The sequence below is a fragment of the Tursiops truncatus genome, chromosome 19, assembly GCF_011762595.2.
Source record: "Tursiops truncatus isolate mTurTru1 chromosome 19, mTurTru1.mat.Y, whole genome shotgun sequence".
NCBI classification, from domain to species: Eukaryota; Metazoa; Chordata; class Mammalia; order Artiodactyla; family Delphinidae; genus Tursiops; species Tursiops truncatus.
The window spans coordinates 12,290,547-12,307,433 of NC_047052.1; the positions used below are offsets into that span (position 1 = coordinate 12,290,547).

The following is a 16,887-nucleotide window of genomic DNA, read 5'->3' on the forward strand; positions in this document are numbered from 1 at the left end:
GGGGCACGTGAGCAACACTTCTCTCGGGGAGAGGCACGTCTGCCAAGCTGAATTTGCTGAATTGCAGCTCCCATGAACTGTAAGTCACCTCGTTTGTTCATGTGGTCAGATCTGGCTCACCGTATCAGCCTCAGTCTCATCTGAATTATTTGGCCTTCTGAGAAGCCAGACAAGCTCAGTGCATCAAACGCAGAGTCAACAGAGCGCCTAGATGTTGTCGGGTATTGTGGGATTTTTTTGTCCGTGTCATTGTGGCCCGGGGTGGGGCTTCACCTTTGGCTTCAACCTATGTGACACACCAGCCCTCAGACAGCATCTGGGCCATCACATGTCCCCTCTTCCTCTTCACTTTGGAATACAAAGAGGGTGTCCATAAACTGTGTACAGGAATGTCCTGAGAGAAACGGTGTTCACTGAGTACTTAGGAACCTCAGAAGAACCCAAGAACAAAGTTACGACAGAAGTGGGTCCATGGCTCAAGGTCCACACTCCCCACCCCTAACAGTGAAAGGAAGTGTGCGTGGCCCATCAGACAGCCCTGGTACCCCACATGCCTGCCCCTCTCCAGCAGGGGCTCTCCCTGCAGTCGCTGTGCATCCCTGAGGCTCAGCTCCTTCACCAGTAAAACTGAGATAGTAATACCACCCTTAGGGTGGTTGTGAGGCTCTCATGAGACAAAACATGTGATATATATATCATGCATATATGTATATAGCACAGGCAGACCTCAGAGATATTGCAGGTTCTGTTCCAGACCACTGCAATGAAGCAAATATCGCAATAAAGTGAGTCATGCGAATTTCTTGGTTTCCCAGTGCATATAAAAGTTATGTTTATACGATACTGTAGTCTATTAAGGATGCAAGCATTATATCTAAAACACAATGTACAAGCCTTAATTAAAAAATACTTTATTGCTAAAAAATGCTGACAATCATCTGACAACACAAGATTGCCACAGTCCTTCAATTTGTCAAAAAACTTAGTATCTGCAAAGTGCAATAAAGTGGAGCACGATAAGAAAGGCATAAAGCCCTGTCCACATAAAGCCCTTTGCAGAACTGCCCGTCACTGTCACTTAAAGGTGTGTATTAAGTGGTAGTCATTCAGGTTACTTATAAGCTAAATTATAATAAAGATAGGTGAGGGATTTGTTTGGGGGGTCATTTTTCTAGATTAGGTTTCACGAGTATTTGAATGAACGTAGAAGCTGATCAGTAGATTTAAAAAAAAATGCCTTTAATGACTTTATGAGCTTGTTTAACTACCAGACTTCTAAGTCCATCTGTCAAAGATGGTTTCCCACAGGACAGAGGTAGAAGTACCAGAGCCATCTGGGGAAGGGCCCACAAGAATGCACAAGCAGGAGTCAGTGTTACCTGCAGAAGGCCTCTGATGCATGCCCTGAACCTCCCCACTCTGACTCAGCTCTAGTAACTCAGCCCCGACACTTCTCCATGTTTGCCTGGTGATCTCAGGCAGCAGAGGAACTGCCAGTGCGTGCCACACTTTACTGCTTCTCTGAGGATTGATTATATGGGTTAGACAGTGTTCGTTCTGTTAATAGAGGTCTTATAAAAGTAAGGAGTGGTGCTGTTGAAGATAAGGGAGAGATAAGAAAATGTAGGCTGGAAGAGAAAACAAGATTAAAAAGGACATCTGCCCAATGAGGACTTTTCAGGCAATGGAAAATCACATAACTGGGTTAGGGAGCAGCTAATAGCATACAACTTTTAAGCTCTTTGCTTTTCCCTCTGTCTCTGAGCCTTTTCCGCCTGGCCAGATGATTCCACGGATCTGATTGTATTTTTCCAGTGCAGATATGATGACTTCTGTGCTCTGCCTTTGGCTCTTCTCACCTGCCCTCTCTAGTGCCCACCCCATACCTCCACTCACTGCCTTTCCTAGCTCCTGGCAGATTAAAGGGCCCAACCCCTAGTCCAGGGAGGGAACTATTACTCTGGTTCTTACCTTGGCTAAGCATGAGAACCTTCTGGGGGTTTTTCCAGAGTTACATGACAAGGGCATCCCTGTGCACCACTGAATCAAGAGTCACAGATGTCTGTGTGGTGTGTGTATACACACACACACACACACACACACACACATACACACGATGGAATATTACTCAGCCATAAAAAAGAATGAAATTTTGCCGTTTGCAACAACATGGATGGACTTGGAGAGTATATGCTTAGTGAAATAAGTCAGACAGAGAAAGACAAATGTGGAATCTAAAAAATACAACAAACGAGTGAATAAAACAAAAAAGAACTTACAGATACAGAGAACAAACTTAGTGGTTACCAATGGGGAGAAGGAAGGGAGAAGGGGCAAGACAGGGGTAGAGGATTAAGAGGTACAAACTACTACGTATAAAATAAATAAGCTATATGGGAATATAGCCAGTATTTTATAACTATATGGAGTATAACCTTTAACAATTGTGAATTACTTGGGCATTCTCTGGCAGTCCAGTGGTTAGGAACTCCACGCTTCCATTGCAGGGGGCATGGGTTCAATTCTTGGTCAGGGAACTAAGATCCCACAAGCTTTGCAGCTGCGCCAAAAAAAAAAAAAATTGCGAATTACTACGTTGTACACCTGAAACTGATACAATATTGTACAGCAACTATACCTCAATTTAAAAAAAAAGAGTCACAGATACCGGTATCTTTAAATCACTCCTCAGGTGCTTCTCATGCACAGCCTGGATTGAGACTCACTAGACCACAGCAACTAAATTCTAGAAATGAGAGCAAGACAGTCAGCTGCTGGGTGAGCCTATCCAGCACGTATGTAACTTAGAGAGCTGACTTCAAAACAGGGACTGTCAAGAAGGGCAAGAAGATTTCTACTGAGAAGTGTGCCCAGTGCCACAGTGTCAGAGGGTGGGAAGCACAAGCCAAACCTGAAAGGTCTGTTTGGTCAGGCCCCCAAATTCTCTTACACAGATGCCAACGAGAGCAAAGGCCACCTGGGGAGAGTCTGCTCTGAGGGAATATGTGGAGAATCCCAAGAAGTACTACCATGGAACAAAAGTGCTCTCTGCTGAAACTAAGGGGGAAAGGTCCTATTTGATAACATCTCAAAAAAGCTACTTATGAGTAATGATTGGCCTCTACCATATTTATTATGAGACTGTGACATTTTTACAGACACCATATTTAAATTGTTCTCCTATACAAGAATCCAAATCATGGATAGTGATAAAAAATACTCCTGTAATACAGACCTGACTAAAATAAGATGGAATTGAGGTTAAAAGATGATGTTGTGCTTTTTGTGTTTTGATCGTAATTCTACTTCAGTAAGTGCTATCCCATCTTTCCCCTTGTAAAGCTTTAATAGAATTTGAAGCTACATTGGTCAATATTGGATTATTATTGTCCAATTTTTAAATTTTATTTAGTTTATTTATTTTTGGCTGCATTGGGTCTTCGTTGCTGCGCGCGGGCTTTCTCTAGTTGTGACGAGCGGGGGCTACTCTTCATTGTGGTGCTCGGGGCTTCTCATCGCTGTGGCTTCTCTTGTTGCGGAGCATGAGCTCTAGGCACATGGGCTTCAGTAGTTGCACTACATGGGCTCAGTAGTTGCAGCATGCGGGCCCTAGAGCATGCGGGCTTCAGTAGTTGTGGCACACAGACTCAGTAGTTGTGGCGCACGGGCTTAGTTGCTCTGCGGCATGTGGGATCTTCCTAGACCAGGGCTGCATTAGCAGGCGGATTCTTAACCACTGCGCCACCAGGGAAGCCCTACTGTCCAATTTTTTAAAAGCAGTTTTGCTGTGTGAAAATATTCACATAAAGAAGCAAAGCACCTTAAGAAACAGCAGGCACAGGACCAGATCTGCAAAGAATTTAGACAATGGAAATATCAGAGACAGGTTTTAATACAATTATGCCTACTGTATTTAAAGAAGTAGACAAACTTGAAAATATTTGCAAGAAGAAGAAACTATAAAACGTGGCCTAAAAGACCTAAACAAAATTTCTAGAAATGAAAAATTTAATAACCATAATTAAAAACGAGAGGGATAGATTTAATAGTAGTTAGACCAGCAGAGAAGAGAAATACATGCACTGGAAAAGAGCCAGAAGAAATCATCCAGAATATTGTTCAGAGAGACAAAAAATAAGGAAGAGGGAAGTTAAGCCTCCTGGAGGACAGCGTGGGAAGAGATGAGAGACACCTCTTTACAGACTTTTCAAAACTCAAAAAATCCCAAGATAAATAAAATAGAAATCCACACTGCAGAGTGAAGTTGCAGGAAACCCGTGACAAAGAGAAAAATCTTAAGAGCAGCCAGAAAAAAGAGATTTCTTTGAAAGGAGGGGCAGTTAGACTGACAGGTAGCTTCTCAATTAACAGTACTTTTCATAACATCCCCAAATTGGAAACAACTCCAATGTCTATTTGTAATAGACAAATAAAGTGTGATGTGTTCACACACTGGGATACTCTTTACCAATTGGAATGAACATGGGTAAATTTCAGTAACATAATAACACAAAGAAGTTCATGCAGTATGGTTCCATGTATTTTATTTATTTGTTTTAATTCCATTTATATGAAGGTCAAAAATGGGCAAAAACAATGCGTCCATTAGGTCAATTTGTGAAGAAGCAAGCCACAAAAGAACGCACACAGTGTATGTCTATTTATGTCGAGTTCTCAGGCCGTCACCAGGTCAAGGAGCCGAATGCTGCCAGCCTTCAGGAGGCACGTTCATAACTTTCACCCAACACCCACACCCAACACCCAAGCCCAGCCAGGTGTGAGCCTGCCCACATTTCCACTTCCCTTTCAAGTTTCTGTTCCTCTGACATTACAATCTAGTTGTGCCTAATTGCGAATCATTATAAAGCAAGCTCTCCCAGTACAGCTTGGACTTCTCTAGGGCGCTCATCTTCTGCTTCTTGGCTTGCTATATAATGATTCATCTGCCTTGCCCATTTTATACTCTGTGTGTGTGCGTGTTTGTTATATTTTACAGTAAACTGAAGTGCAGTTGAATTCAAATCCTGGCTCTTCTACCAGCCTGCCATGTGCTCTAGCCCCAGTTTCTTCATCTGTGAAGTAGAAACTCTTCAGTGTACTCCCAGGTTTATAATGGGAATTAAATAAGTAGGGGAAATGTCTGGCATGTTTATAGATAGGATTCCCCCCCACCCCAAGTCTCCGCCCCCTCTTCTTTCTTCTGTCTGCCATTACTGACCACGCCAAGCTTAGGGCCTTACTGGAAGGCTAGGTGGTGCTCTATTCCTCTAAATCCCTTCCTGGTGTATTCCTGCCAAGCCTTCAGGAACACTTCCCACAACCGTGGCCAGTACAGCTTGGGGCATCTCCTCTCTGTCTCCCAGGCTGGCCTCTCTTCCTTCTCTGGGCTTTTAAAGTAGGGAAGTCCCAGGGCTGAGTGATGGGCAGCCGTCGTTCCTCATATTCTCTCCCCCAGGAAAGCTAATTCCATGGCTTAAGTACTATTTTCTGCTGACAACTCGCAAAAAAGCTCTCTCCTGCCTGACCATCCCACTGAGCTGCAGACTCCCGTAGCAGCTGTTTAGTTGACATCTCCATTTGCATGTCCAAGACATTACATCAAACTTAACATCCAAAACCAAATACAGATATCCCCCACTGTTCAAAAGCTTGCTTACACCACTTTGCTTTTGCGAAAGACCTCTACATTTTCTCCCTAACTGGAAGAAATCTGAAGAGGATTTTCGTTTTCACCAAAAGGCAATTGCTTCTTCACTTCACGCCATTTCAGCTAAGAGAGGTGTTATAGGGACGCTCTACTTTCGGATAGCTTGAGATACCTCTGCTTGCTTTCTTTCCATAAACAGACTCCTTCCTCAGACTTCTCAGAAAACGGCACCATCACCATGCACCCAACTGATGAAAGAAAGCCCTCGGAGCATCCTCTTTCCACTCAATCCTGAAAGTCCAATAGACAGTTCTGTCATGAAGTATTTTGGTCCATCCCAGCTGCCTGCAGTCCGGTACAAGCTCTGCTCCCTGCTTCTGTATCTGTACCTTCCCTCCATTCTTCTCTACATCACAGCCAAAATGATTTTTTGAAAGTACAAACCGTTTTTCCTCTCTTCCCTGCTGATTTTAAGTAGCACTTAAACGAGTGTTCACCTCCTTACCCTGGCGTTTGCAGGCCCCCCGAGCCGTCCCCTGCCCACCTCTGACCCTCTCCCCTGCTCCAGGTGGCCCAGCCCCTGCACTGCTCCTCCGGGTCCTCCTCCACGGTGGGCTCTTGTTGTGTCACTCAGATGCCACTCTCACTCTCTGAGTAGCCCCACCTTAGGAACCCTCCATCAAATCACCCTCTTTGACCTTCTTCATCACATTTATTGTCAGTTGATACATGTTATCGTGTTTTGTTTCATGTACGGTAAGCCCCGAAGGGCAGGGTCTGGTTCACCACCCTGCCACCAGCGGGGTGCTAGAAGAGCATCTGTCCCAGAGCAGGCGCTGAGCCATTGCACTGTCTAAATGCACATCCCACTAGCTGTCAGGCAGCCATGGCTTTGTTTTGGAACCTAGTAAGATTGGCATTAACCTCCCAGAAAGGAAGGGTATGACAAGTCAGAATGACATCTCCACCTAGGCATCATTTTCAGACAGCAAAGTTGGTTAAAATGCCTGTTCCAAAGAGGTCAGCTGCACAGCAAAGAATCGCTGCCTTTCCTCTGAGCCATGGACTCCAGGGCACAGTCCAGCATTTCAGGATCAGTGTCACCAGTCGGCACTCAAGGCCTTTAACATTGCTTCCCTCTATTCCTATAACTGATCGCACTAGGTTCCCTGGCAGTGTTCGCCATCAGCAGTGCGTCTCTCCAACACTGCTGAGGTAGAGGCCAGCAGGTTTGGGGGGAGGGAGCAACGCAGAGAAAATGAGAGGAATACGGGCTTGGTCTCGGCTGCTGCTGGCAATCAAATTGAAGGTCATGGAGCTCGATGATTGGAGACCAGGTGTGCTTGTGATTTGGAGAGGCGTGAAGGAGAGAGAAAATAATTTTCTTTCTCCAAAGAATCTATCTCCGTGACTCCCAAGAGTCACTCTTTCAGAACGAGCACAATCTTGAGGTGAGATGGGAGGAAAGCAGTGGACAAGAAAATTAAAATCACCACCCTTTCACTTGGGCCCTCGAGGTGTTTGCGAGTCATCCTCTTGCACAGGGCTTGTGTGATGTTGAGCAGATTGCTTCTTTCACTTGCACTTCTCAGGGCAAAGAAGTGCACCTCCTAGTACTTCCATCACAGAGCTTTATTCCAGCCTCGGCCTGCGCTGCCTGTGGCTTTCTGGTGTTGGTCCACTTTCCTTCTCAGGTTTATGCTGCACAGAACGCCTGCTGGCTCTGCTGGGGGCATAGTGATAACGCAGCCCTGAAACGTCCTCTGTTATGTGCCTGCTTCGGATTTCCCTGCACCTCCCTGTGCTCTTTCTTTTCCTGACCAGTGGGCAGGACACCTCTCATGGGCGGTTGTGACTGTTTGGTGGAGCTTTTGGGGATCAGCTGCCCCACAGAACTCTACCTTCTTGTGGGGATGGATGGGCGTCCTTTCACTTGCAGCCTGGTTTCCCAGAAGTAGGTACTAACGTTCTCTAGAAGCATTTTCTTCCCTTCTCGTCCTCTTCTTCTATTTTTCCTTCCCTCCACATTGGCCTAGATCTCAAGAAAATTGGTGGCAGAAAAGTAATTTGGGTTGCAGGATCAAAAAGATGACCGAGCCTATTGTGTCTAACCTGGTTCTGAAAGGGAAAGCTTAGAAAATCCCTTAGGTTTTGGTGCTATTAGCATATTTTATTAATGACAGTGAAGAGCTGCAGCCTCTTAAATGGGCCACATAAGGCAGTAGTGGTGGGAAGGGATGATCCCCTCTGCCCTTCCCAGTAGACTGGGCTGAATCAGTCTGGGTCCCCAGGAGTGCTGGGCACAGACCAGAAAAGAAGCCTTGCACTTGTCAGCTGGTGGTTCTCTTCTGGGACTGTAACCCGCTTAAGGTGCCTGAAAACTTTCTGAGGCTCAGTTTAAATAGGTCGTCCACTCGGGCCACCTTGGAGGAGGCAGCCTTCCCCACAAGCCCTTCCTCTTTCTGGGGCATTTGGTCTCTTGGTCCCTGTTCCAGCTGTCCCAGTTTCTGAGGCTTTATAGTGATACAGTCAGGTCAGAAATGGGAAGCAAGAACCGCACAACACTCATAGGCATTTTTGGTTTTATTGTTTACAAAGTACTTCTCACAGTTTCATTGTACTGTCAGAGGGGTGTTGTAATTTTTATTCCTGTTTTACAGAGAAGAAAAATAAAGTATCTTGCCCACAGTCACACACATAGTAAATGTCAGAGCCACCCTCATCCTTGGCACCTTTTCTGTCTTGAGGGTGGGAGGAGGATGTCGAGTAGAAGTGTTGTTCCTGGTCAGCTCTTGGCCACAAACCAAAGCCATCACAAGGATCCTGTTAGCAGCTGCAGATGCTGTGAACGGGGGAATGAAGTCGCCAAACCTGCCTTGATGGCCTTTGTCTGGGTTGCCCTTGAGAATTGCATTCTGCATATGTGCCCCTCTTTGCTGCCTGAGGCGTTCCCTAAACCTGAACTCTGCCTGCACCTGCTTGTTTAGCACCCAGCGTGGCTTCGCTCTTGATAGTCTCAAAGTCAGCTGGACCCGGCACCAGCACCGCTTCCGGGAACCTGGAAGGTATTATTCATGCTCAGTGAGCATCTTAATTTAAGTATCACTTCCTCTTCTTTAAAGGAAAGTCAAGAAGACAGACCACAAATGCTCAAAGCCACATACTTCCTCTTCTTTCCGCCCCCAGGCCCGCTCTCTCAGGTATCCCTGGGTAATGGCTCTCTTGAAACATGCCCTAAAGTTGTCTTGAACCATGGCTCCCGCATTTGTTCTTTGGGAACTTCCAGAGAGGCAGTTAAAGCGCAGGCTGTCAGAACACTGATCTCCGTCGTGGTCTTCACCAGGGCCTGTGGGCTGGGGTGGGGAGGGGTGACGGTTGTAGTGTGACAAAGCCCGTCAGTGATCTCGGTTAACAGTCCCCACTGGGGAATCATGGGTCCCTTGGTGGTAGACAGAAGATGAATTTGTTCTGTCATGTGTCTACTTACCGGCCACAGTCTCTCCTGCTTTCACACTTTATCAAAAGGGGTCCACAGTGTCTGTGGCTTCCCCATCTGCCGGGGAATCTGAAATTGAAATTTAACCAGGCATCCTGTATTTCATTTGCGAAATTTGATGACCTGACCTTGAGGGCTTATGTCAAGCCTACAAGCAGGCCCTGCCCTTGTGTTTCCAGCCATTCTGGCCCCTCCTTGGCAATTTTGACACAGCAGCTGAGTTCCTGATCCCAGACCAGGTGGTAGCTAGTAGTTGCTGATAACGTGCGTCAAGAGGGCTGACTGTTCCCCTTGGATTGATTGTCCTCAGAGCCCTGACAGAAGCTGGCTTCCCGAAATGATGGTGACAACTCTGCCACTTTATTGAGCACCTGCTCTGTGCTAGGCATGATATGTACACTATTGCATTTAATCCCCACAACAGCCCTTCAGAGTAGGAATGATTAAGGATGATTACCTTTTTTTGGGGGGCAGGCAAATTAGGAAACAGAATTAGCAAGGTTACGTGGCTTACCCAGAGACACAGCTAGCAAGCCGCAGGGTCGGGATTCAAGCTGAGAGCTACCACCCTGTCCGTAGTGAGGTATAGGGTTAGTGGCCGCAGGCCTGGCTGGAGAGCGGATGGGCTGGACTGGGTTGCTCCTCACAGGGTGCTGTGGGCAGGCAAGCGAGGCTCTGAACTCAGCAAAGGAACACAGGGTCCTGAACCTGCTAACGTTTTCACCCTAAACGTAATGACCTTGTAATGACAGATGCATATTTTCCACAGTGCAACAAAGGAAAGATTAGTGCAGAGATTCAATTCTGCCTCCCGTTTTCAGTGGCAGTTTTGCTCTCTCAACAGATTAATTAGCAGCAGAGATCCCCTCCCCCCAGGCAAGCAGCAGCACAGTTCAGGCCAGAAGGTGCACGAAAATGCAGCTGTGTCTCATTCAGCGGCCAGCCTTCTCCTCGCAGTGCCTGCTGCTTCAGCCCTGTGCTTCCTTCTCACCCTGCCTGGGAGGCCGACGGAAGCCTTGTCTGCTGAGCCTGGCCAAGATGAGGGGCAAACCACCAGCTTTTAGGGGACCCTGTGTGTGAGCCGTGGATGGCAGAGGTGCTTGACCTCGTTCCCTTGGAGGAATTTAAGGAAAGGCCTCTTCTGTCGTCCTCGCAGAAGCACCCTGGCTGCATCTGGGTGGAGGACACAAGGAGAGGTGGTGGGAAGGGTGAGGGGAAGGAAGGAGCTGCAGGTAAATACCTTCGACGGTGAGCGCTCTGCGCACCTCAGCCCACTTCACCTTCCCTGCAGCCCCAGGAGGTAGTTCTTACTGGGTTTCTTCCATTTGTAGAGGCACCTTTTCCCACATTTTGATGCGTGTGTGCAGGGTACATAGCTTTCTCTCCCCACCAACTCAGCGCACCGCCAAGGCCAGGAAATGTGGTGTCACTATTTTGCTGCTGAGAAAAGCGACGCTCCTTGACCAGCATGGTCTGCTAATGTCTAACCAAGCCAGGCTCTGAACCTGGGCTGGAGGGAGCCCCCATTCTTTCCTTAAAACCTGGTTACAAAATTGCAACATTTTCTTGCCTTCAGCCTCTAATGTACTTCCCCTTGATAAGTTGTTGGTTTCTCTTTTTCATTCTATTTTCACTCACATCTGAACCAGAAACGTGCTTGTTTAGACTAAATGGGAGTGGTCTGGATGTTCCTGAAATAGTCGTGTTGTCCACTCTGGGCACCACCTGTGGTCATCCGTTTATGTTTGCTGTAACCCGATAATCCCACAGGCCAAGTGGACCCCTTTACACCGGGGTGAGGGATGCGGGGGACAGGACAGGACAGTGCAGGGGAGGCATTTTCTTTTACTGCATCTGCTGACAGATACCTTCATTTTCTTCCAGGTACATTGAACGGAAAGCTTTTCTAGACCGAGTGGATCACAGGCAGTTTGAAATCGAGCGAGATCTCAGGCTGAGCAAAATGAAACCCTGATGTGATGAGGAACCTACAGCAGCTTAATCCTGTTTACAACGTGAGCTTTTTGTGCGTCTTTGAAATGTTTCCCGTGTTTCCCATTGACTGTTTCCCAGCAAGGTCTTTTTTTCTACATTGAATTTCTGTCTTTGTATCTTGATCTCATGTGATTTCATTCATTTTACTTTTAATAGTTTGTCTTTTAAAAAATAAAAATTAAAAAGTACAGGTTGGTCCTGTGAGAGGCTGGTGAAGATGACAGCACTCACCTTTCCTTTGTTCTGCTACAAAGTCCACCAGGCCAAGCCAGCACCTCCCAGGCCTGTCCTGGCCACCATGGTGGAGAGAGTGACCAGCCTGCACACACGTGAACCCCCAGAGGCTGTAGGGCTCCCTGTGAAGAGGCTCGCCAGTGTTGGTGGAACACCAAGTCCCTGGGCAGCTCTGTTCTCAGTTCCACTCCTGCTTCTCTCCTGATCTCTTTCTCTCTCCTGAATGGGATTCCTATTTGCTGGTATAATGTGAGGCTGAAAATAAGGATACACTATTACTGCATTAGGGATTTTTCTTTTCCTTCAGCCATTTTCATGTTCTCAAAGTCAACTTCATGTGTGCTCTCACCTCAGTAATGCTTTAATTTTTGGTTTGTCAAAGAAGACTCCAAAGGACTTTTTTTTTAACTCTTTAGGAAAATTTAAATTCCAAACTTCATATTAATAAAGCAGTAAACAGCACATCCTGCCCCTGTGGGCTGGTGGTGGGGATGTCCTGAGTAACACGGACAGGTTTGGGGGAGGTAGGGTTCCAAAGACTGGAATTCAGAATCCTGCCTGGACATCTACCAGCTCTGTGACCTTGAGCACAGTTCAGCTTTCTGAACCTTCATTTTCTGGTCTGTAAGTGGCCTGAGTAATACCAGAACCTCACAGGGTCGAGATGAGCCAGTGACATGTGCAGGGAACACGCACAGGTCTCCCCCTCCAGTCCTCTAATATGTGGGCAGAACCTCATGCAGCCAAGACCTGATTGTCAGCCCTGCATGGCCGTGAGGTTATGACCCTCATTACTCACTGAGGCCAGGCTGGGTGGTCGGGCTGATTGAGGTGTGTGCATCTTCAGTTGAGAATCATCTTTTCTGTCAGAGTCTTCTTTGAACCATAGCCCACAGTTTTTAAGAACAGGTGGATAATATTTTATCTAGCTCTTCACATCCACACTTAGTGAAAACTAATCTGCCTGACTCCCAAAGGAAGTGACATCTCTTTATCTAGGAGTCGGGAATTGCCAAGGAAAATGTTTGCAGGAAGTGGGGGCCTGAGTCAGCGCCGGGAGGCAGCTCGGTAGCCGTTTGCCGGGCACCGTGCGCCTCCCTTGTCCGTGGCATGGATGACTGAGGAGGGCAGCCAAGGATACTTCCTGCTGGTCTGTGGAGTCCAGAGAATCCCTGAGAGATGAGTTTCCTGGCCTTGCTCCTGCCATCAGTCTTTGTCTTCTTGTCCCAGATAAACGCATCACATTTCCAGAGCATCTGTTACCTTCCCATTACTGAAAAAAACTGCCCTAAAACAGCATAAGGTCAAAGAATAAAAACAGCCTTCTCTATGTGTTCTGTTCACCTATTTCCCAAGGAACACAGTCCTCTAATTAGGAGCGCTGCATGAGGTCCCTAGGGGAGAAAGGCCGCATTAAGAGCTAAGTCTTGAGTGAGGCGTGCGCCCCTGGGGCTGAGGAGGGGAACAGGACTAGGAGCCCAGGGCCCGATTTCATGAGAACTGACAGGTCCAGCAGGCCAGCTGGTAGCTGCTGCTGCAGGAGGGTGCAGAAAACCTCCCTAGAGAAGAGTGGCGTGATGGTGCTGCTGGTAGCCAGGCAGGGACCAGGAAGGCCAGGTGACAGGGCTCTCCAGGTGCTGTGCTGCCTCTTGGCCTCAGCAGGACAGAGGAGGTGTGTGCGGCGTGGCTCTCTGGAGTGCGTCTTCTTCTGGTATTTGGTATCAGTCTTTAGCCAGAACTGGAATTGCTCAGGCATGTTGGGTAAGAGTCCATGACTCTTTTTTTTTTTTTTTAATTACCAAAAAACCAGTAAACAGATAGGAATTGGTGTAAGATGGTGGACTCCTGGGGAAGGATTCAGAAGCTCTTAGCTTCATCAATAAATGATGCAGTGGTTCCATGTGCCTAGTGCTTCCTCACAAGTTATCTGACCAGAAGAGGAAACTTGCCTGAGGTCAGACTGCGAAACTGCCGGCGGTCACACCTATGTCTTATGCCTAGAGGACAGAAGGCGGGGGGCCCTGCCGGCGAGATGAAACAGCCTCTCATCGCCTTCTGGATCCCAGCTCCTAGTTGAAGGATTCACGTTGGAAAGGAAAGATTTGAGTGCAAGGGGACAGAGCAGCCAAAGATGAAGAGATGCTTCCAGTTGAGAAGAATGGCAGCTGGCACACTCCGGTGCCAGAAGCTTGTGTCAGAAGTACACCAAAGGCTTGGGCACACTGGCTTCAGCTTCCAGTCCTTTGTGCCGCGGGGCGGCATCTGAACCTCTCTTTGGGGAAGAGTGTGCTGCCTCACCTAGACACACTCAGGCCTTGGGCAGACAAGCCGGTGGGGAGGCATAAGCCCTGCCCCAGAACCAAGTTGCTGTGCTACACGGTGTAGGCAGTGTTGCCCTCTCCTCTTTGGGATGCTGCCTGGTTTCAGCAAGTGAGGGGGGGAGGGGCTGGTGCCCAGGTGACAGTACCTCGGAGAGTCGAGGTATCTTAAATGCCATCCCACTGCACCTCCTTCCTTGGGCACACAGGTGTACCCAGGGTTCCTGCTTCAGGCTTTCCTGCAAAGTCTTTCCTTTTTTTCTGCAGCTTTTTTTTCATGCCCTCTTAAGGCAACTTAGATCCAACAGGACCACCAGATGCAATCTTTGTGCACACAAAGTTGACCACAGAGGGAAAGTGGGCTGTGGAAGTCTGGAAGATTCCACCCTGGTTCCCTGCAGCCTGGAATTGCCCAGTCCCCAGAGACTCTCCTTTCCAGAGTCCCTCTCCATGGTCTGCCGGTGAGCTTTCATTGTTGTACCCTCAGAAAGCTGATGGTGTAGACAGATCTCCGCTCAAGTAAGGGAAAAGGTGGCTGTGTCAGGGAGGGAAGGGAGAAATGTAACATGAGGAGAACACTGGCAACATCTTACAGTGGGTTTGGCGTCCTGCCTCTAACCTTAGATTGTAGCCCTGCCATCCGGGTTGAGTCCCTCTCTCTGTGTCTCAGATTCCTTGTCTTCAAAAGGTTTCTGAGAATGCTTAATAATCCTGCTCTGCCTACCTCACAGTATTTTGTTAAATGAAATACATTATCCAAGTGTTAAGTTACTCTAATTAAATTGCACACTAAAAACTCCCAGCTCCCCAAGACAGCCAGGCTTCTGTGAGTATAAATTAGCACCGCCTTGAAGAACACTTTGGCGATGTCTCATGAATCTGGAGCTACACTCGGCCTGTGACACAGCAGCTCTGCTCTTGGCTTGACATCCTAGAGAAGCACCAGCATGTGCACAAGGAGGCAGGCTCATTGGTGATAGTAAAAACCTGGAAACCACCCAGTGCCCATCAGGAGAAGGGGCCATTTGTGAAATAGCCACACAGTGGAGTACAGTGCAGCAGTGAAACGACTGGGCCAGGGCTACATGCCTCAACACAGATGAACCTCTTAAGCAGCATTGATGCAAAACAACTAACGTACAGTCCCAGTTACACAAGTTCAAAAGCATGCGAACGTAGAGGTGATGGTTGCCCAACATTGTGAATGCAGTAAATGCCACTGAATTGTACACTTTAAAATGGTTAATTTTATGTTATGTGAATTTCACCTCAATAAAATTTTTAAAACATGAGAAAGGTATTGTCCTTTGACTCAGAATAATATATATACTATATAATTATATATATTCATATATTCATTCAATATAAATATATATAAACAAATGGGTGATAAACACTAAATTCAGCATAGTGGTTACCTATCATGGGATTGGGAAGCTTATACAATAAAAGAAAGATAACAGAGGAGCTTCGTTTAATGATGTGGGTTTATATCTTCAGTTGGGAGTTGGGGACACAGATATTTCTTATGTTATTCATTATACCTTTCTACTCTATCTGTAATATTTCAAGATAAATTTTTTTTTTTTTTTGTCTGCATTGGGTCTTCGTTGCTGTGTGCGGGCTTTCTCTAGTTATGGCGAGTGGGCGTTGCTCAGCAGTTGTGGCACAGGGGCTTAGCTGCTCCGCAGCATATGGGATCCTCCCGGGCCAGGGCTCGAACCCGTATCCCCTGCATTGCCAGGCAAATTCATAACCACTGAGCCACCAGGGAAGTCCCAAGATAAATTTTTTTGAAAGAAAGACAAGCCCACATTTAAATTTGCATCACCTCAGTCAGTCTCCTTAGGGAGAGAGAGCCAAGGGATGGGGCAGTTCAGGGATGGAGGGTTGCCATGGTGATGAGCTTGCTGGGTGTCAAGGAGCTTTTTCTGCCTCCTCTTCTGGGCCAGCAGGCATTCCAGAATGATCCCTCCAAGCCGCTTTTGAGACATTCTCCAAGAGATGAGTGGTTTACATAGGTGAACTACTACATGCCCAACCCCTCCAGCCCCAGCTCCCCTTTCTCTGAAAAGCAGGTTGGGTGGCTGGGGGAGCTGAGGGGTCTGTACCAGGCCACGTGCCCTGTCCCAGCACAGCTGATGGTGTGATCCCTGCCGATCAGCCTTCCCCTCACCCACAAGGCTGCACAGGTGCACACAGACAGGCCATATGTTAGAAAGATGCTACCGTAGGCCTTGACTTGTTAGATGCAAACAAATGGTTCCTGACCTGGATAAATGAGCTTGAAATTTAAAGACACCAAAATGAATTACAGTCAATGTCTTGAGTTTTCTAGTGGAAGTTATGGAGCTACCTGTTTTCAAACTCTGCCCAGCATCTTGAGCTCACCCCCGGGGCCCTGGGCCACAGCTGTGACATGAGGTTGCTGTGGAGGTGTGGCCATCTCCTCAGGGTGTGGAGGAGTGTTGCTGGGCCTCTGCAGGGAGGGAGGGAACTATCCTCTGACTAACCCCACTAATCTCTGGTAATGATGTAATGCCTTACTTCTTCCAGTTAACACCTCTACATTAATAACCGAAGCCTGCCCGAGTTTGAGGCACCCTGACTGACAAATAAGAGACTTCTTTTTAAAAATAAATTTATTTATTTGCTTATTTATTTTTGGCTGTGGTGGGTCTTCGTTGCTGCGCTTGGGCTTCCTCTACTTGCGGTCCGTGGGCTTCTCACTGCAGTGGCTTCTCTTGTTGCAGAGCACGGGCTCTAGGCGCGCAGGCTTCACTGGTTGTGGCACGCGGGCTCAGTAGTTGTGGCGTGCAGGCACTAGAATGCAGGTTCAGTAGTTGTGGCTCACGGGCTTGGTTGCTCTACGGCATGTGGGATCTTCCTGGACCAGGGCTTGAATCCGTGTACCCTGCACTTGCAGGCGGGTTCTTAACCGCTGCGCCACCAGGGAAGTCCCTGGGAGACATTTTTTAAGTCTGGAAGCTCTTTGGGTGCCTGAGGTTGCATCTGTGGCAGGGTGGACCCTCTCTGTCCCAGACATCTCATCAGATTGCCTCATCTTTGCTGTTGTCTCTAGCTGGACCTCACAGTTCTGTTACAGCCCTGCCACTGAGCTCCATTACAGGGCCTTTGAATTTGAGGTTGGTATCCTGAGACACAGGGAGGGGAGCCTGCCCATCCCCGAGTCACAC

The 16,887-nt window shown here is 47.6% G+C and overlaps 1 protein-coding gene and 1 pseudogene across 5 annotated transcripts in view; both read left to right on the forward strand.

Moving 5' to 3' along the window:
• The window catches only part of CFDP1 (craniofacial development protein 1), a 134,810-nt gene extending 123,484 nt beyond the window's left edge, over window positions 1-11,326 (forward strand). For all 5 annotated transcript variants that reach the window (XM_073796793.1, XM_073796795.1, XM_033846218.2 and 2 more), the window contains one exon: window positions 11,028-11,326. In XM_073796793.1, coding sequence (XP_073652894.1) covers window positions 11,028-11,036 — 9 coding nt within the window. In that variant the 3' untranslated portion in view covers window positions 11,037-11,326. The remainder of the gene's footprint in view (window positions 1-11,027) is intronic.
• LOC109550881 (cytochrome c pseudogene) lies at window positions 212-11,021 on the forward strand (annotated as a pseudogene).
• Window positions 11,327-16,887: the final 5,561 nt, after the last annotated feature.